At 35.7% G+C, this 24,840-nt stretch overlaps 1 protein-coding gene across 2 annotated transcripts in view; it reads left to right on the top strand.

Moving 5' to 3' along the window:
* The window catches only part of NUDCD1 (NudC domain containing 1), a 91,734-nt gene that overhangs the window by 6,022 nt on the left and 60,872 nt on the right, over window positions 1–24,840 (top strand). For both annotated transcript variants that reach the window (XM_023224994.1, XM_023224987.1), the window contains exons 2-4: window positions 6,065–6,219; window positions 19,630–19,815; window positions 22,646–22,826. In XM_023224994.1, coding sequence (XP_023080762.1) covers window positions 6,065–6,219; window positions 19,630–19,815; window positions 22,646–22,826 — 522 coding nt within the window. The remainder of the gene's footprint in view (window positions 1–6,064; window positions 6,220–19,629; window positions 19,816–22,645; window positions 22,827–24,840) is intronic.

The following is a 24,840-nucleotide window of genomic DNA, read 5'->3' as shown; positions in this document are numbered from 1 at the left end:
TCTTATGTCTTGAAAACTGTTGTTTCATTTAACTTTCTCTGGTTTATTTCATCTTATTGGATGTTTCTGGTGGAAAGATAAATCTGGTTCCTATTCTTCCATCTTGGCTGCGAACAAAAGTTGTTCAATGTATATTTTTAAGTGAAAAAAGGATTTCTGTAGAATGATAGAGCTAGAAACAATTGAAAACGGCTAATGAGGATAGTGAGAAAATGAATGTATAGACGGCTTTTTAAAGAACTTTGAGAAGAACAGGGTAGGGGAGAGCTCTGCTTTAGTGGCCAGAGAAAAGGAAGCCTTTTTTATTCGTTTATTTTGTGAGTGGGGACGTTTCAGCATATGTAAGTGGAAGGGAAACACCAGTGGAGAGGAGATAACTTCTGGCAGGAGGAAATTGAATCATAAACACCTGTGTGGGAATTAGCCTTAGATGGGAGAAAAGGAACAGGGAAACCAATGCTTAATCTTAGGTGCCATGCATTGATAGTAAATACCTTGCATATTTCAACTGAATCTTGTCAATGCTCTTGTACAATTAGTATTACTAACCTTTATTATAGATGACGAAATGGGCAATAAGATGAGCTAACTTAACCAAGCTGTTCATCAGTGGCAAAGCTGACCCTAAAGCTCATGCTTTTTCTAATGATCTTTGTAGTCACTCTGGCCTTTTTCTTTCTTCAGAGCAGGGGGAAGAAAAGCTGGTGAAGATTTGTATTACAGTTAGAGTAAAGGGAGGGAAAAGCTACGTAACCATTGTATTTATGTAGAGTTGACCATAAAACTCATCTCTACCCTTATGGAGGAAAAGATGGGGAAGATAGCCACATGAATGTGTTATCAGAGAAGTATTGCATAAAATAATTTTATGGGAGCAGTGCTGTTAACTCTAGTCCTCCTGTGTTCTTTAAGTCTCGCTTTAGAATTTGTGGACTTGTACTTTTACTTTTTTACACCTTCATAAACAAATAGCAAGCTCAGTAACTAGGTGAAAAGAAGACTTACTGAATTGATTCTAGAAGGTAAGTGGTCCACGAAGTGACCTTTGTAAGTTAATGTTCTTTGCCTCTCTCTTCTCCCTTTTTAAAAATTATTGTACTTTGCCTATGTAAATATTAGACTGCATCATATTTAATTGGTGTCAAAGAGTTAAATATTAGCAATATCATGTGGTTCAAGTAATAGAGTATTTTGAGAAGCCAAGAAACAGTAATGAATATCATTGTTAGCACCATTAGTGCAGGAGACAGGTCTGTTTTATTCAGGAGACAGATCTATTTTATTCACTTGTGTGTGCCCAATGCCAACCACAATGCCTGATACATGTAGTAGATATTCAATAAATAATTTATGAATGAAAAACTATAGGTCTTTGAGGTCCCATGAGACTTTGTGGTTTTCATGTGAAAAGCTAGATTTTGAGGTTCGGTAAGGATTTGGGCACATGTTCAGGGAGACTCTCTTCTTGTGAGGCCCTCAGTTCTTTTTAGAAGACTAATCCGTATTGGATTTTTCAGCACAGCTCTTTTATTTTCAATGCAAGATATCATTAAATAATAAAATATTTACTACACTGGCTTCTCTGTAAAAGTTCCTCTTCTTCAACCCTTACAAAGGTCTATGCAGAGATTAAAGCCTCGCTGCGCGCTACCTCTTGTTTTTTTTTTGGGCGAACTCTGCAAAAGAGCTCTGCCAGTAGCTAAGAACTGTCACATTCTGGAGACTGCTTTTCTACTTTCAGTTGCTCTGCCTCCGACTTTTATAAACAAGATCATTGACATGGTCATCATCATGTGATAACTTTTCCTTTCTCATTTGGGGCCAGAGAGGTGTCCTTTTTCTGTACCCTACAGGGCTTTTACAAAATAGCATGTAATGTGGCCTAGACTCATATCTGTGTCTTAATAACTTATATAAATTATCTTGTTGGAATGAAACAATCATGAAGTGGTGTAATAAGGCAGATGTTTAAGAAGCCTCCAGGTGGTTCAGGATTGCCTAGAGGTCTTTGCACAGATATGAAGAAAATGTATTTGTTGTATCATTGTCTAATATTATTGCTTCAGGCCCTTTTGTTACCATGCACATTTCCTGCAGTATCTAGTTTCATCCACACAGTGGTGCTAGAAAACCAAGAAATGATCATTGTTTTCCTCCTAATCAGTAGAATACATATTTCTAACTGTTCCTTGTAAATGAATTGTGTTTATGTTTCCTCAACCTCTATCAAATCTATCATAATTAGGATTTTTACCTGTGAAATGTTTCCATCATCTCTCAACCAGATGATTGCAGTAGCTTTCTAGTGGATCTTCCTGGATTTACCCTGCTTTATTCCAATTTGTTTTCCACATTATAGTTATAAGTACTTCTTTATAAACTCAAATCTGAACTTTCCTGCTTAAAAACCATTAATGAATTCTTTTAAATTGTTTGTCAACAAAAATAAATACAGGCCGTTCATAATCCAGTTCTTGCCGAGTTTTCGTTTATTGCAACCTTTCCTGTACAAGTGCCCTTGTTGCTCTGCATTTCGGCCAGTGTGGACTTCTTTATTTTCTTTGAACACAAGTTTTTCTTCCTACTTTTTACAGATTTTCCTTCTGTCTGGAATAAGTAGAGTAGTGGGTGTGCATGTATATACATGTATTTTTTATTTTAAAAATATGTTAAATTGATACATAATTATGGGATTTTGTGTTATATTTTGATACATGCATACAGTGTGTAATGATCAAATCAGTATTTAGGGTGTTCATCACCTTCAGTATTTACCATTTCTTTGTGTTGGGAACATTTGAAATCTTCTAGCTATTTTGGTACTTGCTGTTTTGAAATATACAATATATTGCTGTTAACTGTAGTCACCCAACTGAGCTGTCAAACGTGAGAACTTAATCCTTTTAATTGTATGTTCGTACCCATTAAGCAACCTCCCTTCATCCCCCCACCCCTATCGTTCCCAATCTCTGGTAACTATCTTTCCACTCTCCCCGTCCATGAAATCCACTTTTTTAGCTGCGTATATGATGCCTTTCTGTACCTGGTTTATTTTATTTATTTATTTATTTATTTTTGAGATGAAGTCTGGCTGTGTCCCAGGCTGGAGTGTAGTGGCGTGATCTCGGCTCACTGGAATCTCCGCCTCCCAGGTTCAAGCGATTCTCATGCCTCAGCCTCCCCAGTAGTTGGAATTACAGGCATGCACTGTCACACTCAGCTAATATGTTTTTCGTATTTTAGTAGAGATGGGGTTTCACCATGTTGGCCAGGATGGTCTCGATCTCCTGACCTCGTGATCCACCTGCCTTGACCTCCCAAAGTGCTGGGATTACAGGCCTGAGCCACAGCACCTGGCCCTGTGCCTGGTTTATTTCATTTAACTTAATGACTTCCAGTTCCCTCTGTGTTGCTGCAAATGACAGAATTTCGTTCTTTTTTATGGCTGAATGGTATTTCAGTGTGTGTATATACTACATTTTCTCTCTCTCTTCATGCTTTGATGGCCACTTAGGTTTCCTCCATGTCTTGGCTTTTGTAAATAGTGCTGAAGTAATCATGGAAGTGCGGGTATTCCTTTGATACACTATCTTTTGTTTTGATAAATATTCATTTGTGGGAGTGCCAATTGTGGTGTAGTAGTTATAGTTTTAGTTTTTTGAGAAACCTCTTTACTGTTTTCCATAATTGCTGTACTAATTTACATTCCCACTGACAGATTATGCATTCCCTTTTCTCTGTGTCCTTACCAGCATTTGTTACTTTTTTTTTGTATTTTTTTGAAAATAGCCATTCTAACTAGAGGAAGATGATATCTCATTGTGATTTCGATTTGCATTTCCTCAATAATTAGTGATGTTGAGCATTTTTGCGTATACCTGTTGGCTATATATATATATATATATTATATATACATACACACACACACATATTCTTTTGAGAAAGATCTTTGCCCTCTTTATACTGGGACTTTTTTTTTTTTTTTTTTTTTTTTTGCTTCAATAGCAAAAAAAGTTTTTCATTCCTTATGATTGAATAGTTTGCAAATCTTTTCTCCCATTCTATAGGTGTCTCTTCACTAGGTTGGTTGTTTGTTTTGCTGTGTGAAGGTTTTTGTTTTGTTTTATTTTTTGGTTAAGTATAATCCCATTTGTCTTTTTGTTTTTTTTGACTATGCTTTTGAGGTCTTAACCATAAAATCTCTGCATAGACCTATATCCTGAAGCATTTCTTCTCTGTTTTCTTTTGGTATTTTTATAGTTTTTGAGTTGAATTTTGCATATGGTGAGAGATAGGAGTCTAATTTTATTCTTCTGCTATAGATATCCAGTTTTCACACCATTTATTGAAGAAGGTATCCTTTTCCTACTATGTGTTCTTTGCACCTTTGGAAAAATGAGTTAGCTATAAGTACATGGATTTATTTCTGAATTCTCTATTCTGTTCTAGTGACCTGTATGTTTGTTTTTATACCAGCACTATGCTGTTTTGGTTATTATTGCTTTGTAGTATATTTTGAAATCATTTAGTATGATGCCTCCAAATTTGTTCTTTTTGCTCAATATTACCTTGGCTATTTGGGGTCTTTTGTGGTTCCATACAAATTTTAGGATTGCTTTTTTCCTTCCTGTGAAGAATGTTATTGGTATTTTGATAGGGATTGCATTGAATGTATAGATTGCTTCGGGTAGTATGGTCATTTTAACAATACTAATTTTTCTGATCAGTGAGCATGAGATGTCTATTTGTGTCCTTTTCAATTTCTTTCATCAATGTTCTGTAGTTTTCTTATAGAAGTCTTTCACTTTCTTGGTTAAAATACTTTTCCTTAAGTTAATTCTTTCTTATCTTTTATATCTTGGCTCAAACCTTGAAAAGCTTTCATTAATCTCCCCAAGTAGAACTCTTACATTATGTGTTCTCATGTTACCCAGTGATTATTCTTTATCACAATTTAATTATATAAAATATATTTCATAAAAAATATATACAATTTATATGATTATTTGACTAATGCCCATTTCCTCACTGTATCATAAGTGCTAATTGGCAAGATTCCATTCTTGGCTCATCACTATGTCATCAATGTCTATTGAAATTTTATTTATTTATTTTTAAATTTTTATTAGTTACTGTGTAAATGAATATAAGTCAGGCAGGACTCAAAGTGGTATTGGAAGTAGGAACAGGTAAGCATTTGGGGAAAGAAGAAAACAGTTGCAATCAGAATACAGTAAAATGAGTTTTATATTAGGGAAGAAGAAAACAGTTGTAATCAGAATACAGTAAAATGAGTTTTATATTAGGGTAGGATATTGGCCCAGCATAATCCATTTATATGTTTCCTGTTGAGGCAGAAATTAAATCCCGATCAGGAGCAGTTCTGAGCCATAAAAGTTTCCATCTTCATGAAAGGGCAGGAGGAGTGGGAGGAAGAGATCACATTTGTTAGATTTGAACTTAGGGAAGCAGCTAATGCTTAAGTGAAGAAATCCCTGTTCTCTAAGCAGATCTTGTTTCTAGTCCAACTGTGATACTGTTTTGCTCTGTACCCTTGGAAAAGATGTAGTATAACGTTGGAGAAGTCATTATTTGTGTTTACATTTATTTATATAACTGTAAAATGAGATTTTAAAAGTTAATTTCTTAAGGTGTATTAAAATGAATGAGATAGTATATAAAAACATTTTTAAAGTATATAAACATTTCATAAATTGGGCTTAACATTTTCCTGGAAATGGGAGATTCTTCATTTTAGAATTTCTATTCTTTTTATTCATAATTATTAGAGGTGCTAAAAGAGGGTCATGACATAAAATGCCCTACTTCCTGTGGCCACTGTATTGTAAATCTTGTAAGGATGTGGGACCGTATCAGTTTTACTTACTGTTTATCCTCTGTACACAGTACCCAGAAATTATCTTTGAAAGAATCATATACTGAATTGTTCTGAAGGCCTTTGTGACTGGCGTTCTGTGGTTTCTTTGGCTTGTAGGCATTCTACAGAAAGAAACTATCTGAGGCAAAACTCTTGATGTTTATGTTTGCTTTCCTTGTATTTCAGCTGTGGCAGAGGTAAAACTTCGAGATGATCAATATACACTGGAACACATGCATGCTTTTGGAATGTATAATTACCTGCACTGTGATTCATGGTATCAAGACAGTGTCTACTATATTGATACCCTTGGAAGAATTATGAATTTAACAGTAATGCTGGTAAGAGAAATATGTATGTAATAATAAATATATGTATGTAATATCAAGCAAATTTGATAATTAAGTTTCCCTTTTGAATCTAATATCCAGAGAAGTGAGGTGCACATACTTGTAGTATATGGAATACTATCTATGTAATACCCCATTTCTTATTTCAATTTTAATTTTTCTCTTTGATCCTGTTATTTACACTTACCTCCACTATCACCATTGGGCAACGACTGTCATGTATTTTATATATTATTAATACTGATGTAACTGTTCATGTCTCCTTTTCCTATGTGAGGTATTATCCCCAACTATAATGGTGAATTTGCTTTTGTTTTAGTTTTTACTTTATGTATTTTTAACTGTCTTAATTTGTACAAACATTTAGGATTGTTTTGTTTATACTGAATTGATTCTTTTAGCATTATAAAGTGTCTGTTTATCTCTAGGTTCTGTGAATAATTTTTGTCTTGAAATCTTCTTTGGTATTAATACAGTTATTTCTGGCTTTTTGTAAATTAGTATTTTTCTTCTATCCTTTTCCTATTTATCAGTGCTCTTGTTTTTAAAGTATGTATCATAAAGAGCATTTGGTTGGCTCTTGTTTTTTCCATATAACAATCTCTCTTAATTGGAGGGCTTACATTTTTACTTAATTTAATCTAGTTCCTGATATTCTTGGGTTGATATTACCATCTTGCTCTTCTCATTATGCCCTGTTTGTTCTTTGTTCCTTGGTGTCTCTGTTCCTACTTTTTTGCGGGAGGAATTAATCACAGTTTTTCTTTTTTAAAAAATGTCTTTAGAACGCGATTTAATTTCCTCCTTTGGCTTTTTTTTAAACCTGTTTGTATTATTATTTTTTAAATAGTTGATACAGAGATTATAGTGTTTTCCTTGACTTACCACAGTCTGCCTCTAATTAGTATTCTTTTACTTTAAAAACAATGTGGAAACCTTACAACAATACAATTCCTTTCACTTACCCTCTCACTGTTTGAGCTAATTTTATTGTATGTTTTACACCTTCATATGTTGGAAACTCCACAGTACATTGTTAATATATTTGCTTCAAACAGCCAATAATCTGTTAATAGTTTCCTAAGTACTCTGTTCCGTCTAGCCCTCCTGTGCATTGCATCTACAGAGTAGTCTGTCTAATTTGCGTGTTTAATACTATCACTTGCTGAAATCTTTTAATATTTCCTTCATGGCAAAATCCATGTTTTTAATATGTAATTTAAAAATAGACAATATGTTCATGTAATTTTAAAAACAAAAAAGTTTTAAAAGGTATTTAGTGAAGCCTCCTTGATCCCATCTTTTATCTATCCTATCTCCAGTGTCCATTATATCCCCTGCAATTTCTTTACTGGTTTTGTGTGTCTTTCCAGAGGTGGTAGGTTGTTTGTTGTTGTTTTTTGCAAGTATAAACGCAAAATGATATATATGCTTAAAATAAACTTTTCATCTTTGCATATACGTTTATATGCCAAGTTTTCTCCAACCCTGCCTTATAGCACTTTGTATACTGCATCCTAGCCGTACTAAACTCTTGCAATTCCTGAGATACATGTGCTGTATCCTATTTCTTCTGGTCCTTTTCTCATCGATTAACTACCTGGAGCATACTTTTAATTCAGTGTCAGTCTACTTTGCAATCTTTACTTAAGTCCCAGGTTGTAACCATTTTGTCATCTAGCATGCTTGCCCTGACATCTTACCTCTATTCCCCTAGGAATATTCACACCATTGGCTCTCAAATCTACATATGCTATGAATTTCATCTAGTCTAGAGGTTGATGCGCTTTTTTGCACAAGGCCAGCTAATTTAGGCTTTGTGGGCCAGTCTCTTGTTGCTCGCTTTTGCTGTTGTAGTGTGAAATCAGCCATAGATGTTTATACGCAAATGAGTGTGGCCATGTTCCAATTAACTAACCTTTATTTACAAAAACAAAATGGGCAAGAATTGGCTTGTGGACTGTAGTTTACCAACCCCTGGACGAGGCCATGGGTTCTAGCACCCAGCAGAAGACTTGATCGATATATTTGTTGAATGGATAATAGCTGTGTAAAGTTCGTTATTACTGTTGGGAGTTGGCTTTGCATTCTGAATAGGACCTTCCTCCTGTTACTTCTAATCCAAGTATTTGTATGAGTTCTGTATTGGCAATGTAGTGTTTATCTCAAAATGTTTGGAAAGGAGTTAGACATTTCCTGGTAATGATAAATATTTTCCTCCAGGTGATTCGTAAAACAGATAGTATAAAATTCTGATTGTTTCTTGTTGGATGAGAGGAGATGCAATGTGGCCTCTTACTCTCTTAGGTATTAGTTGCTTTTTCTTGCTAGCCCCATGTTTTACCAAGAATTACTATCTAGGCCCAATGTGTATAAGCCAACTAAAGTGATAGGACATGCATTTTTATGAGTGGCTATGCTCTGATCTCTCTGATCAAATAGATTTTAATGATCAAATAGATTTTGATGTAGAGTTCTGTGTGTATGTGTATGAAAGTTTTTCCTTAATCCTTTTTGTGTTAATGAATAGGGCATTTGTTCATAGCATTTGGTGTACCATAAAGTTTGCCAATAACATTTATTCTACCAATTTTCTGACATTATGGTAGATCTGAAAGTGTTAATTTTTTAGTACCATCCATATTCATAATTTATTTTACTTTTCCATAGGTATCTTGTGGCACATGTGATGTAGCTCTAATACTTGTTAGGGAGGTAGGGTAGTTAGTTGAAAAGGAAGTAGACATTTAAGACAGACTTACCAAATGAGTTCATTTTAACATGTTTATTGAAAACCTGCTCTGTGTAGGACACTAATGTATAGGTTGGTGCAAAAATAATAGTTTTGCCATTACTTTTTATATGTTCAAGTACTTATATGTATAGTTGTACGTATAAGTTCAGGTAACTTACGTGTTATACTTTTTAGGTGCTAATATGAGTGTACAGGTAACTATTACATGGTAATATATAGCTGACAAAAAGGGTACAGCAGTCTCCATATATCCTTGGCTTCAGTTTTCTAGTAGAAAATAAGAATAATGATAAGGTTTTTTAGATGTTAAAGCAAGATGTGTGAAAATGCTTTGAAAAGTAGAAGGCATTATGCAAGTATGAAGAGATATTACTGGCATATGCCTTGGGGTATCGCTTTATGGGAGACAAACACTGGCTGGGTTTTTTGCACATATTACTTCTTTGAGAGCAGTAGAACTGTATGATAAGAATAAATCATAATGTCAGGTAACTTTTATTGAGTAGAGATTATTACATATCAGGAACAGTTCTAAACACTTCGCACATACTGTTTAATCAACAGAACCGTGGATCCTGTGGATCCTATCTCATAGAATAATATCCTCATATTATCCTGATATACAAGATACTATTATTATCTTATAGTTGAGGAAACTGAGGCATAGGGATATTTCTAAGTGTCTGGATTTAAACTCATTTATTCCAGAATGCCACAGTGCTCTACCAGTTCTCCTTATTTCTTGTTAATAGAGACAGATATTATGTGTTGATAGACACAGAGTTTCACCATGTTGCCCAGGCTAGTTTTGAACCCCTAGGCTCTAGAGATCCGCCTGCCTCAGTCTCCCAAAGTGCTGGAGGATTACAGGCATGAGCAACAGCTCCTGGCCTCTGTTATCATTTTCAGTGCTAGTTCTCTAATCACCTGTTCAGTTTTTTGTGCAGTAATGGATTTATTCAAAGTGTGTTTCTAGGGTAATTTTGTAGTATGTATTTTATAATTTATTATTTTATCAAGCACCTCAGATGGTTTTGCTTGTGGTCCAGGGATGACCAGGTATTAAGAAATTCTGTACCTGGGATACAGAATACTGCACTTATATTATTTTTCTCATCAGCACAAATGAAATCAATCTACTCTGAGTTTCTGTCAGGTGCAGGCCTGTAGAGAATGTTGACCACTGACTAGACTATTTATTGTCTTATAGCAGAAAACAGCTCTTCCAATATCCATTTTATTGTTTAATACATTGTTTTATTTTCTTTTGTTTTCATCAAAGGCACACATGCACAAATCCTAGACAGGCTCCTTTTCTGTGACTGATGTACAAATAACCACCTTTGTTAAACCTGAACTGTTGTAGTCAAAGTGAATGCTGTGGGACCCAAGACTTGAAAACCATGGGTTGCTTGGTCTTCAGACTGTCTGGAGCCAGCAGGTGGCAGCAGGTCTACATACTGGTTTATAAAGACAGAATACACTACTTACAAGAAAATTTAACTTGTAGGTTTACAGTCGTTAATTTTAGAGAAATGTCCCTTGGGAGGAAGTGTGCTAAGGAAGTAGAAAATGCCTTGGGAAAGCAAAAAAGTGTTTAAAATTTGATTTTTTAATATATCATCATTTTTTATGATATTATGGCTCATTTTAAAGTAATTTGTTACGTTTCTTAATATTTAGGAAATTACGTCATAATTCGTTTTCTATTTACCTGAAAAGCTAATTTGTTTCTGCTACTAAAAGAGTGTCATCTTATATTGCCTCTTTAATTTGTACTTAAAGGTCTAAGGGGCAGTTACTGGATTTCATTTGTAAGAATATACGTGTGAGGCTGCATCTTGGAGTGACAGGTTACAACCATTTGTTAGAGGAACGCAGTTGTATGTCAGTATGTTCATCTCTAGTCCTGAATGTCAGCTTGTTTTCACAGTTGAGTTAATTATTAGGGGACCACTTACTTACCTGTGTAGAGACAAAGGCAAAGGGTCCCCTTTATTCTTAGAAGGTTTGCTGAAAATCTCTTGACAAAAGGCAGATTAATATGAGAAAAAGATATATAAATATATTTTAACATGTATACATGGTGGAATCCAGGAAAATGACTACCCTGTAACCCAGTGGGGTACAGATGTTTATATACCATTATCCATACCCTTCTTGTGCTTGATCAGTAGGGGACATGGGGGAAATGCGGGATAGGAAATGATTTTTAGGAAGAAATGAATGAATGGGCCTAATGATCAGACGATGATTAGTTAATACTTTTCTTTGGAAATTGAATGGGATGGAGAGCAGACAATGGTTTGTGACTAAGTTCATCGGAGCTGTAGGTGGGGTGTTTAATTTTCAGCCTCTTCCTCTGTGATAGAAGTTTTAATCTTCTCTGGTTAATGAAATTTCAGGGAAAGCAATTGTGTTTCTCTTTGGCAGGTCCAGTTTATAGGTAGATGAAAGAACTTTAGAGAATAACTTCATCCTGTGCTTGGGAGAGACAGGAAGGGAGGGGAGGCCAGAAAGACCTTGAGGCTGCTTCATGTTGAAGTGCCATTATTTCGGAGTAACATTTTGTGAGCTGCAATACCTGATTGAAGAAAAAATAATAATAAAGATTGGGGTCAATTCTTAGAATTGTGCATTTAATACAAAAAAAGAGAAAAGGAAAAAGGAACTTATATTCTTTCTTCCAAATAAAGTTAATGGTTATTAATAATGAAAAGACTTTCTCCAGAAAAAGATCACTTCCTTTTAAAAGGGCAGTTTTAAATGTCATTGTCTCATAATACTAGTAAATGGTATCTAATAATACTAGTAAATGGTATCCCCACTTGCTTTCTTTAAACTTGAGTAGCCCTTTCTATAAATCTATATTTATTAGAAAAATACTTTGTTAGTTCAAAGATTCTCTACTTGTAGCTGCAACTAAGATGGACCCAAAATCTGTTTAAAGATTTTTTTAATAAATATAGTTAATGTATTACTTGTTTAACTTGTTTACAGTAAACAAGTAATACATTAACTATATAAAAATTATAATGCCCATATATTATATATATTATATATAGGCATTATATAATTATATATAACTATATAATGCCCATATATTATAATTTATAAAAATTGTAATGCCATATATAATATATAATATATATAATATATAAATTATATATAATGTATAATATATATGGGCATTATAATTTTTATTTTACATCTATATTGACTCAGGGATCTGCATTAAAAATACTGTGTAGAGGCCTGAAGAAAAACTGAATATAGTAGTTACATTCAAGGTTGGTTTGGGGGGTTGTGGATGGGTATACTAGAAATTGCATTGAGAGCTGAAGTATTAATTTATTTAGAAAATCTTGAGAAATGGTTTATTCTCAAGCAAATGTGGAGTAGGGGAAAGAAAACCAACTTTTGGAGTAGGGTTTATCAGGATTTTAATCTTGGCCCTGTCATTTTCTAGCAGTGGAGCTCCAGACAAATTATTTATTCTTTTTGAACCTCTCTTCTAAGTGTGGTTAATAATTTTAACTTCAGAGTTTGGTGATAAATACATGACATGTTAAAAAGTCGAAGCACTTATTTAATACAATTCTTATATATTATAGTGATTCAGTAAGTATTCCGTTCATCAGTGAAATTTTAATCCTGCATCAGCTGTGAAATGTAGCCTTAGAATGATTTTCAGTGTTGGCCCTTGAACGTAGTTACGTTAACTTTTTGTGAAGAAAAAGAAAATGATTATGTGAGACCTGGACATTATAGATGTAAGCCTATAAAGTGTTGTTATGAGGGCATGTAGTGAAATTGTCAATAGAGGTTATTCAGATATAAGTAAATGCTGTATTTTAGGATTTACAGAAAAAGGTATTTTATTGCTTATAGTCCAGTTAAAATTAAACTGTACTTTGAAAAATTAGATCTAAACAATCAAACATTTAGGTTGCTTTTACTTTAACTGTCATTAATGCAGGTAAGAGAGCCACTATGTGTTTCCTTTTGTGTTTTAATTTAATTTTCACATTTAGATACTCAAGTATCTTAATCATTCTGTTGGATATTATACCCATTTATCTGGTTGATAATTAGACTTCTAGCAACCTCAGTCATGTGTCACCACGTATTTTAAAGAAAATGGCTTAAAATGCTCATAATTGTGTATGAAATGAAGAATGGTAATTTAACAAGTTTATCTCAACATTCTTCCCAGTAATGGTTTATTAGATTAAATGCAGTGTGGGGCATGTGGTAGAGACAACTAGAAACCTTTACTTTGAAATAACTGTTTTGAGGAAAGCATTCCATTTTATCTTACTAATACTTTTAAAATTATGTCTATCGCCCACAAGTTGCTTGGTCTTAAAAAAGTAATGTATTTGAAGCAGAAAGGGAAAATTTTCTCATACTCCTGATCTCCCCAACCACTACACTTCAGTCTTATTTTCCTAATGGTAAACGTTCTTAACGGGTCAGCATGTGTCTGTCTATATTTTGTGCTGTTGTATCATAATGTTTGTTTTGGCATATATGGAATCATATTGTATGTATTCTGCATCTTTAAAAAAAATCAGTATCTAGGAGATCTTTTTATGTCAGTATTATTAATCTACCTCAGTATGTTTAACAGTTACTTGGTATTCTGTAGGGTGGCTGTTCCATAGTTAACCATTCCTGCCAATGCTCTCCAGACAAAGATACCAGGCAAGCATCTGTAGTTGAATGAGTTGGATTTGTTACTTTTGCAGTAAGGGAGAACACATACCATGGGAACCACAGACTGTTCAGTAAAAGGATTTAGAAACAGGATGCTGTTATAAGGTTGGTCTTCTCTGTTGGGTGATTTTGGAGGAAGGGTTAAAGAAAGTGAGGCTTTATTCTGGATTGAATACTGTCAGGAAACTGGTTGTTTATGTAATGAGTATCTTAGTAAGTCTTATCTAGAAGGAGAGAAGACTAGACTGAGCCTCAGACTATAATTAGTAAGGAAGCTGCAGCTGCTTATATTGGCCTGGTCATGTTTGTAGCCTTGACAGTGTTCCTGTTGTATCTGTGTTCAGATATCACTGTGAAGTGCTGCTGTTTTTGTCCTGCTCCATCACGGTCATTCAGAGGCCCTATCTGATGTTTACGTTTTGTGAAACTGTTCCTGTTCAACAGAACACTTGTTAGTGCCAGTCCAGCTCATAACAAAATGAAGGCCTGGCTGATACTGCTAGGCCTTTTCCATAATGTCAGGGGCTGCTTTCTTCTTACCTACTTTGTTGATAAACAACTAGGTTGTTTTTCCTAGTTTTTATTGGCACAGTTTTTCCTTTTCGTTATTAAAATAAACATTTTTGTTATATAGATATTCATGTACATATGCAGGTATTCTTATTGAATAAATTCATATAAGTGGAATCATGTCAAAAGGCATATAAAACATAAAACTTAATAAAAACATAGCAGTACCTCATAGCTTTACATTGTCTCCAAAAAGCCTATAGTTATTTTTACTCCCACTGACATGGCACTTTAGCCAAGAATAGTCATTACTAGTGTAAGATTGTTTTCTCTGGTCAATGAGGTAATCATATTCTATTAATCCGTTATTTTATAATAGTGATTTGGGTGTTTTGTTTTGTTTTTTGACGGTGTCTCGCTCTGTTGCCTGGGCTAGAGTGCAGTGCTGCGATTTCAGCTCACTGCAAACTCTGTCTCTGGGTTCAAGCAATTCTCCTGCCTCAGCCTCCCGAGTAGCTGGGATTACAGGTGCCTGCCACCACACCTGTCTAATTTTTGTATTTTTAGTAGAGATGGGGTTTCACCATGTTGGCCAGGCTGGTCTTGAACTCTCGCCTCAGGTGATTCACCTGCCTTGGCCTCACAAAATACTGAGATTATAGGCATGAGCCACCGTGCCTCGCCTACTTCTTTTAAACTGTAGTTTTCCTGTTCAAATATTTTCCCCATGTAACATTTTTTCATTTTTTTCTTTTTAATTTTTTTATTTCCCTAGGTTGTTGGGGAACAACAGATGGCCTTTGGTTACATGAGTAAGTTCTTTAATGGTGATTTGTGAGATTTTGGTTCAGCCATCACCTGAGCAGTGTACAGTATACCCTATTTGTAGTCCTATTTGTAGTTGAATTTTATCCCTCACCCCTTCCCAAGTCCTCAAAGTCCGTTGTCTCATTCTTATGCTTTTGCATCCTCTAGCTTAGCTCCCACTTAACGAATGAGAACATACAATATTTGGTTTTTCATTCCTGAGTTATTTCACTTAAAATAATAGTCTCCAGTCTCATCCAGGTCACTGTGAATGACATTAATTCATTCGTTTTTATGGCTGAACAGTATTCCGACATACATATACACCACAGTTTCTTTATCCACTTGTTGATTGATGGGGATTTGGGTTGGTTCCACTTTTTTGGAGTTGCAAATTGTGCTGCTATAAACATGCATGCGCAAGTATCTTTTTTGTATAATGACTTCTTTTCTTCTGGGTAGATACCCAGTAGTGGGATTGCTGGATCAAACGGAGGTTTTGCTTTTAGTTCTTTAAGGAATCCTTATACTGTTTTCCATAGTGGTTGTACTAGTTTACATTCCCACTAGCAGCACGGAAGTGTTCCCTGTTCACAGCATCCACACCAACGTCTACTATTTTTGATATTTTGATTATGGCCATTCTTGCAGGACTAAGGTGGTATCACATTGTAGTTTTGATTTCCCTGATCATTAGTGAGGTTGAGTGTTTTTTCATATGCTTTTTGGCCATTTGTATATCTTCTTTTAAGAATTGTCTATTCATGGCCGGGTGTTGTGGCTCACGCCTGTAATCTCAGCACTTTGGGATTGCAAGGAGGCCGAGGCAGGCAGATCACAAGGTCAGGAGATTGAGACCATCCTGGCCAACATGGTGAAACCCCATCTTTACTAAAATATAAAAAATTAGCTGGGCATGGTGACATGTGCCTGTAGTCCCAGCTACTCGGGAGGCTGAGGCAGGGGAATCACTTGAACCCAGGAGGCAGAGGTTTCAGTGAGTCAGATCGCACCATTGCACTCCAGCCTGGCAACAGAGCGAGGCTCCATCTCAAAAAAAAAAAAGAATAATTGTCTATTCACATCCTTAGCCTACTTTTTGATAAGATTGTTGATTTTTTTCCTTGCTGATTTGTTGGAGTTCGTTGTAGATTCTGGATATTAGTCCTTTATCGGATGTATAGATTGTGAAGATTTTCTCCCACTCTGTAGGTTGTCTGTTTATTCTGCTGACTGTTCCTTTTGCTGTGCAAAAGCTCTTACAGTTTAATTAAGTCCCAGCTATTTATCTTTGTTTTTAATCTCATTTGTTTTTGGGTTCTTGGTCATGAAATCCTGGCCTTAGCCAATGTTTGGAAGGGTTTTTCCAATGTTATCTTCTAGAATTTGTATAGTTTCAGGTCTTAGATTTAAGTCCTTAATCCATCTTGAGTTGATTTTTGTATAAGGTGAGAGATGAAGGTCCCGTTTCATTTTCATACATGTGGCTGGCCAGTTATCCCAACACTGTTTGTTGAAAAGGGTATCATGATTATAGGGGTGGAGCAAGATGGCCGAATAGGAACAGCTCCAGTCTCCAACTCCCAACGCGAGTGATGCAGAAGACCGGTGATTTCTGCATTTTCAACTGAGGTACTGGGGTCATCTCACTAGGGAGTGCCGGACAATCGGTGCTGGTCAGGTGCTGCAGCCCGACCAGCAAGAGCTGAAGCAGGGCGAGGCATTGCCTCACCTGGGAAGCGCAAGGGGGAAGGGAATCCCTTTTCCTAGCCAAGGGAACTGAGACACACCACACCTGGAAAATCGGGTAACTCCCACCCCAATACCGCGCTTTAAGCAAATGGGCACACCAGGAGAATATATCCCACACCTGGCCAGGAGGGTCCCACGCCCACGGAGCCTCCCTCATTGCTAACACAGCAGTCTGCGATCTAACCGCAAGGCAGCAGCGAGGCTGGGGGAGGGGCGCCCGCCATTGCTGAGGCTTAAGTAGGTAAACAAAGCCGCTGGGAAGCTCGAACTGGGTGAAGCTCACAGCAGCTCAAGGAAACCTGCCTGTCTCTGTAGACTCCACCTCTGGGGACAGGGCACAGCTAAACAACAACAACAAAAAAAGCAGCAGAAGCCTTTGCAGACGCAAATGACTCTGTCTGACAGCTTTGAAGAGAGCAGTGGATCTCCCAACAGGGAGGTTGAGATCTGAGAAGGGACAGACTGCCTGCTCAAGTGGGTCCCTGACCCCTGAGTAGCCTAACTGGGAGACATCCCCCACTAGGGGCAGTCTGACACCCCACACCTCACAGGGTGGAGTACACCCCTGAGAGGAAGCTTCCAAAGTAAGAATCAGACAGGTACACTCGCTGTTCAGCAATATTCTATCTTCTACAACCTCTGCTGCTGATACCCAGGCAAACAGGGTCTGGAGTGGACCTCAAACAATCTCCAACAGACCTACAGCTGAGGGTCCTGACTGTTAGAAGGAAAACTATCAAACAGGAAGGACACCTATACCAAAACCCCATCAGTACGTCACCATCATCAAAGACCAGAGGCAGATCAAACCACAAAGATGGGGAAAAAGCAGGGCAGAAAAGCTGGAAATTCAAAAAATAAGAGCGCATCTCCCCCTGCAAAGGAGCGCAGCCCATTGCCAGCAACGGATCTAAGCTGGTCAGAGAATGACTTTGACGAGATGAGAGAAGAAGGCTTCAGTCCATCAAACTTCTCAGAGCTAAAGGAGGAATTACGTACCCAGCGCAAATAAACGAAAAATCTTGGAAAAAGAGTGGAAGAATTGACAGCTAGACTAATTAATGCAGAGAAGGTCATAAACGAAATGACAGAGATGAAAATCGTGACACGAGAAATACGTGACAAATGCACAAGCTTCAGTAACCAACTTGATCAACTGGAAGAAAGAGTATCAGCGATTGAGGATCAAATGAATGAAATGAAGCGCGAAGAGAAACCAAAAGAAAAAAGAAGAAAAAGAAATGAACAAAGCCTGCAAGAAGTATGGGATTATGTAAAAAGACCAAATCTACGTCTGATTGGGGTGCCTGAAAGTGAGGGGGAAAATGGAACCAAGTTGGAAAACACTCTTCAGGATATCATCCAGGAGAACTTCCCCAACCTAGTAGGGCAGGCCAACATTCAAATTCAGGAAATACAGAGAATGCCACAAAGATACTCTTCGAGAAGAGCAACTCCAAGACACATAATTGCCAGATTCACCAAAGTTGAAATGAAGGAAAAAATCTTAAGGGCAGCCAGAGAGAAAGGTCGGGTTACCCACAAAGGGAAGCCCATCAGACTAACAGCAGATCTCTCAGCAGAAACTCTACAAGCCAGAAGAGAGTGGGGGCCAGTATTCAACATTCTTAAAGAAAAGAATTTTCAACCCAGAATTTCATATCCAGCCAAACTAAGTTTCATAAGTGAAGGAGAAATAAAATCCTTTACAGATAAGCAAATGCTTAGAGATTTTGTCACCACCAGGCCTGCCTTACAAGAGACCCTGAAGAAAGCCCTAAACATGGAAAGGAACAACCGGTACAGCCATTGCAAAACATGCCGAAATATAAAGACCATCGAGGCTAGGAAGAAACTGCATCAACTAATGAGCAAAATAACCAGTTAATATCATAATGGCAGGATCAAGTTCACACATAACAATATTAACCTTAAATATAAATGGACTAAATGCTCCAATTAAAAGACACAGACTGGCAAACTGGATAAAGAGTCAAGACCCATCAGTCTGCTGTCTTCAGGAGACCCATCTCACATGCAGAGACATACATAGGCTCAAAATAAAGGGATGGAGGAAGATCTACCAAGCAAATGGAGAAAAAAAAAAAAGCAGGGGTTGCAATCCTAGTCTCTGATAAAACAGACTTTAAACCATCAAAGATCAAAAGAGACAAAGAAGGCCATTACATAATGGTAAAGGGATCAATTCAACAGGAAGAGCTAACTATCCTTAATATATATGCACCCAATACAGGAGCACCCAGATTCATAAAGCAAGTCCTTAGAGACTTACAAAGAGACTTAGACTCCCATACAATAATAATGGGAGACTTCAACACTCCACTGTCAACATTAGACAGATCAACGAGACAGAAAGTTAACAAGGATATCCAGGAATTGAACTCATCTCTGCACCAAGCGGACCTAATAGACATCTATAGAACTCTCCACCCCAAGTCAACAGAATATACATTCTTCTCAGCACCACATCGCACTTATTCCAAAATTGACCACATAATTGGAAGTAAAGCACTCCTCAGCAAATGTGCAAGAACAGAGATTATAACAGAGATTCATAGCATGGTAGCTAGCCTCCCTCAGAATGTGCGATCCAAGAGAGAGAGGGAGGTAGAAAATGTAGTCTTTTATGACCTAGTTCTTGAAGTCCCATACCATCTGTCACATCTATGTATTTTTGTTAAAAGTGAATCAGTAGGACAGCTCACACTCAAAGGAAAAGGAATTAGACTCCAACTCTTAAAAAGGAGAGAAACCACCACACTGCAGGTATTTATTTGTGTGTGTGTGGATCAGTGAAGAGGAAGAGATTAATATATAATGTTTGATCTTCTTTTTAGGACACTGCCTTAGGAAAACCACGAGAGGTGTTTCGACTTCCTACAGATTTGACAGCATGTGACAACCGTCTTTGTGCATCTGTCCATTTCACATCTTCTACCTGGGTTACCTTGTCAGATGGAACTGGAAGATTGTATGTCATTGGAACAGGTGAACGTGGAAATAGCGCTTCTGAGAAATGGGAGGTGAGGGTTTGTTTGAGACTTATGCAAAGTCCAGAAAGTATATGTAAATTACACCCGACTTATTTTAAAATGACACTTTTCAAGGATGGTTTACATGTGATCTGTTGTTTGATATATAATGTTTTGGATCTCTTTTTAACTAAATTATAAAATGTATATTTTTCATAAACTGTTACATTAACCATTCCTGTTTTGATCTGGAGTCAGTGCAGTTGTCAAGAATTGCATTCATTTTTCAGCAGATATTTTATATGCGTAGAGTACTTCACTAAGCGTTGACATTGCCTCTTCCTTTTTGAAGAAGAGTTGACCAAAAGCTTATGTTAGGATGTTTTTCTCCTCTACCATTATGTTAGATATCTGCTGGGACGTTTACATTGGTCAAATAGTGGTCAAATTACCAGAATATTCTCTATTTAGAAAAATACATGATATAAATACATAGTTACATGCCAATTTCCAAGACATCATTTTTACTTGAATTTAAAAAGTTAGATATAAATCTAAAGGGTAGGTTGGGGTTTTAATAGTAATAAATAAGGAATTAATTTCTCTAGAACTACAGTGTTTGAAAGTAGAAGAAAATGATGCCAAGCAGATAATCAAAAGATTTAGTTTACTGCTTCAGCTCCTTTGAGTTATGCTAATAAATGTATTGTAATATTGCTACTGTCTGAATCTCAGCAGGTAGCCTTTAGTTCTGGGTAAAGAGATGCGGCATAATATATTTGTATCTTACAAAATAATTTCATCTGACCAGTAGATGCCTGCAAAGACCAGGCTTTAATTACTTGAAAAAAACCAGGGAGGTCTTAGAACCAAATAGTTTACCTACCTTACTAAGTTATACTAAAGGTTATACTACCAAATTATAGTATGTTCAAAATACACAGTAAATAACCAGAACAGCAGTAGCCTATTTACAAGAGCCTGTCGCATTCACAGTTTCAAATATTCATTGGATACTGTGACAATTTCTGTTTTGGCCTTTAGTAACAACTTTACTTTTTCTGAGAAACAGAAGTAATGTGGTATGTAGCACAGCTACCTGAAACAGTTGGAAGATATTTTGAGAATAATGGACAGGAGAGATAGAGTGGGAATTTATATGGTATTGAGCTGTATGGATTCTGTAGATTTTGAACAAGACAAACCTACTTGGCTCACTTTCATCTTAAAAATAATACCACACATTATTTCATATGAACTTATACTTCTTTTGGTTTTGTTTTGTGTATCCCCTTGGCATGTATTAGGCCTTCAATAATATCTTTTAAATAAATTAAAAACTTAAATATACCTGTGGCTTCTTTAGTGTATACTGCCCTAATGAAATAAGCTCCCTTAGGAGATGTTTTCAGTTGATAATAATTTTGACTAAGTACTGGTAGGAGAGGGAGGAGACTTGGGCATTAATGGAGGTGGGAGGGATACTGTGTTATATTGGGCACTTTTAAGAAACAATTTAGGAGGGTTTTAGAACTTTAGGGTAATTAGTGTAAAAGAGAAGAAGCCAAAAGTGGAAGTGATTATGGAGCATGGTAAAGGGTAAGGGGGCCAAGGGTGGTGGTGGCGATTACTGAAGTTTAAAAAGAGAAATTAAAGGAGACAGCTTGCTTTCCAAATGTGTTGCCTCTAATACCATGGAAGCGCTGTGTATCTGCGGTATCACAATGTAGATGCTGGGCTTGTTCAGAAAACTAGAAACATCAGCCTAACAATTTTTAAAAGTATGCCATCTACTCTTTTGGTTTCATTCCAGTTCTAGTATGAGTGAAATGCTAGAAAGAAAAAAAGAAACAATAAACTAGCTACTTGTTCCTGCCAAAACTTGTCATTTTCTGTTCTTCCCTTTTGTTTCCACTGTTCCCCAACCAAAAGCAAAATCCAATCAACCAATAAAAACCTGCCTTCATCTGTCATCTCTGTTTTGAGTATTTAAGGATTTTTTTTTTTTAAGTTTTTGCTTTTTCAGTTTATGGAAATCTTAAGAACGGATTCTGAAGGCCCACTACTTGAATGATTTTGGCAGATGTTCAAATACATAGGGAAGTTGATGACATTAAAACACACTTTTCTTTGTAAGTTTTCAAGTAGGAGTAGATATGTGGGGATTCCAGGTACAGGGTTTTTTGTTTTTGTTTTTGTTTTTTAAAGCAACCTGTTTTTCAGTTAGGCTTTTTCTCAGCTGTCCATATTTTATTTGGAAATCTTGTTTAGGAGGCAGCCTTAAAACGTTCTTTATTTTGTATTTACCCTTAAAATATAATAGTAGTTGAGATCTTCTGTTTGTGGTATAAGAAAGAATTTGATAAGATTTTGTGTGTTTCTGTATGATGCTTAGGTAAGATTTTGTGTGTTTTTATATGATGCTTTTTTGCTTTTCAAAAAACACTTTAGGATTATATTTTAAATAGAGTTTATTAACTTATTCTTAAATGCTAATAGGCTTTTTTTTTTTTTTTTTGAGAAAAAACATGTTTTGGTGATTTATTCTTCAATGTTTTTGACTCTTGCCTTTGTAAACTTCTAGAGAATAAACAAACAGGCACACTCATATACAGTATCTGGAAACTGAGAGGAAGCAAGGTAGCCAAGACTAATGATCAGTTTTTCTTACACAAATAAATATTTTCTTAAAAGTTCTGTCCTCAGGGAACATCATCTAAACTCGCAGTCTTTATGTAAAGGCCTTTCTCTTTTTAAATTTCTTGTAATAGATAGTATCCAAAGTAACTGTTGAATCACCAGAATCTTATGTATTCCCTCTATGCTATCTGTGTTCATGTAATTATGTACACATTTTTGTGTGTCTAATTTTGTTTTGTAGATTATGTTTAATGAAGAACTTGGGGATCCTTTTATCATAATTCACAGTATCTCATTGCTAAATGCTGAAGAACATTCTATAGCTACCCTACTTCTTCGAATAGAGAAAGAAGAATTGGATATGAAAGGAAGTGGTTTCTATGTTTCTCTGGAGTGGGTCACTATCAGTAAGAAAAATAAAGGTAAAACAAAATCTGAATCTCTCTCTACTGGTTGCCATTATTTAGTAGATTTTGAAACGCAAAACTCTCCCTGTAAATGCTGTTTGCTTTTTCTTGGGCATTGTGTTACAATTCTGGCACCTGCCACCACTGGTGGAATGAATAGGTATAGGTAGTTTTTTCCCTCAGGTATATTTTATAGAAAAAAAAAAAATGCAGTGTGCTTCCACAGCGAATTATGCCTTTTATATAAAAGAAGACTTTGTTATATAAGTTTTGAATAATTTAACAGGTATATTTTTAATATATACAAAAATATATGCATATATATGTGTGATACACAAAAATTTATACCTAAAACTAAATGTAGGTTAATAAATTATAGTATAATTTAAATGTAAATAAGTATAAATACTTACTTGGAAATGAATGTCTTTATTTCATTAAATTACAAGTATGATTTCTTTTAAATCTAATTGAACTTCATTATTTGTTTCTACATTTAAGAAAACTGTTACTGTGCTCCCATGTTTAGAATAGTCCTGAACCTTGGTCTGTTTGAAGCTGTCTGTCAAGCTTCTAACTTGACGTTAAAAATTACAATCTCATGAATTAATTAGGATTTCTTTAGTGGTATTAAGAAAGCTCTTTGCCTTTGCTTAGTTCCTACTGACTCATCGAGTGTTTTCTTTTTAATTGTAGTTGAGTACTGAGAGTGCTTGTTTCCATAATGACTCTATGCTCTTTTTCTCAGTAGTTTTTAGTAGCTGACTCATTTATGAGTAAGTTAATATAAATTATCACTCATCACTATAGGCAAATATTTCTTTATGACAGCTACTAGTTTGCAGTTCAATAAAGACATTAGCAGTTGTTTGCTAAAAGGGTTTTGCCTTTTATTCTAAAACAAACAACTGTCTGCCTATCTATCTATCTATCTATCTATCTATCTATCTATCTATCTATCTAATAGATATCTCAAAATAGTTTATAAATAAACTGAATAAGTCTCCTAGATTTATTCTATGAAATATTCAATATAATTTATTAGTTCTTTTTGGTGTTGTAGTTTTATCTCTGGAGGAACACAGTAACTTTAAACTTTAAATTAGATACTAGAAAACTTTTTTGAAGTCCCAGTTGGTAACCATAAGATCTATGTCACAGCTATCTGAGTATGCTGACACAGTGCAAAAGCAGCCATAGACAATATATAAATGAATGAGTATAGCTGTGTTCCAGTCATACTTTACGGACATTGAAATTTGAATTTTATGTTTTTTTGACATATATTTACATATTCTTTAAATATTACCATTTTAACAATTTAAAAATATAAAATTCATGCTTAGCTCACAGGCCATACAAAAATAGACCTAGATTCAGCTTTGACTCAAGGGTCCTAGTTTGCAGAACCCCTGCTTTAGATAATGGAAACCTTAATTTTTTTAAGATACATAATTCAAAATCTTACAGGAGACACTGTCATGCATATTCCTCCTCCTTTCTCCAAGACACTTGCTTCTGTAACATCTTTTTCTCAGTCTGTGGTAACTCATCAAATTGCCTCAGAACATAGCAGTACTCTGCTCCAGCTCTATCTTCTCCATCCCCTTTGTCTTCATTTCTTTGCCTCAACTGGACAGATACATTGAGACTAACCTTTTTTCTCCCAAGATTGTAGTTGTAGAATCATTAATTCTCTTTATTGTTCCCTTTATCTTTCTTTTATATCTTGTTCCTTCTCTCCCAGACTATTACTAATATGATTTTTTTCGTTTTCTTTTTAATTAACAGAATGTGTTTTTGTAAACTATTTTGAATGAAACATTTCATAAATTACATTTATGGTCACATAAGTTTGAAAATGTGGGCATAAAATAACTCCATTATACATTAAGCATATTAAAGTTTCTAAAAATTGTGAGTAAAAAAAATTTAGGCTAGATGCAGTGGGTCATACCTGTAATCTCAGCACTTTGGGAGGTCAAAGCAGGAGGATCACTTGAGCCCAGGAGTTTGAGACCAGTCTGGG

The sequence above is a fragment of the Piliocolobus tephrosceles genome, chromosome 7 (assembly GCF_002776525.5).
Source record: "Piliocolobus tephrosceles isolate RC106 chromosome 7, ASM277652v3, whole genome shotgun sequence".
NCBI lineage: Eukaryota > Metazoa > Chordata > Mammalia > Primates > Cercopithecidae > Piliocolobus > Piliocolobus tephrosceles.
The sequence above is the reverse complement of the archived record's forward strand: the minus strand, read 5'-3'. Positions and strand labels throughout refer to the sequence as shown.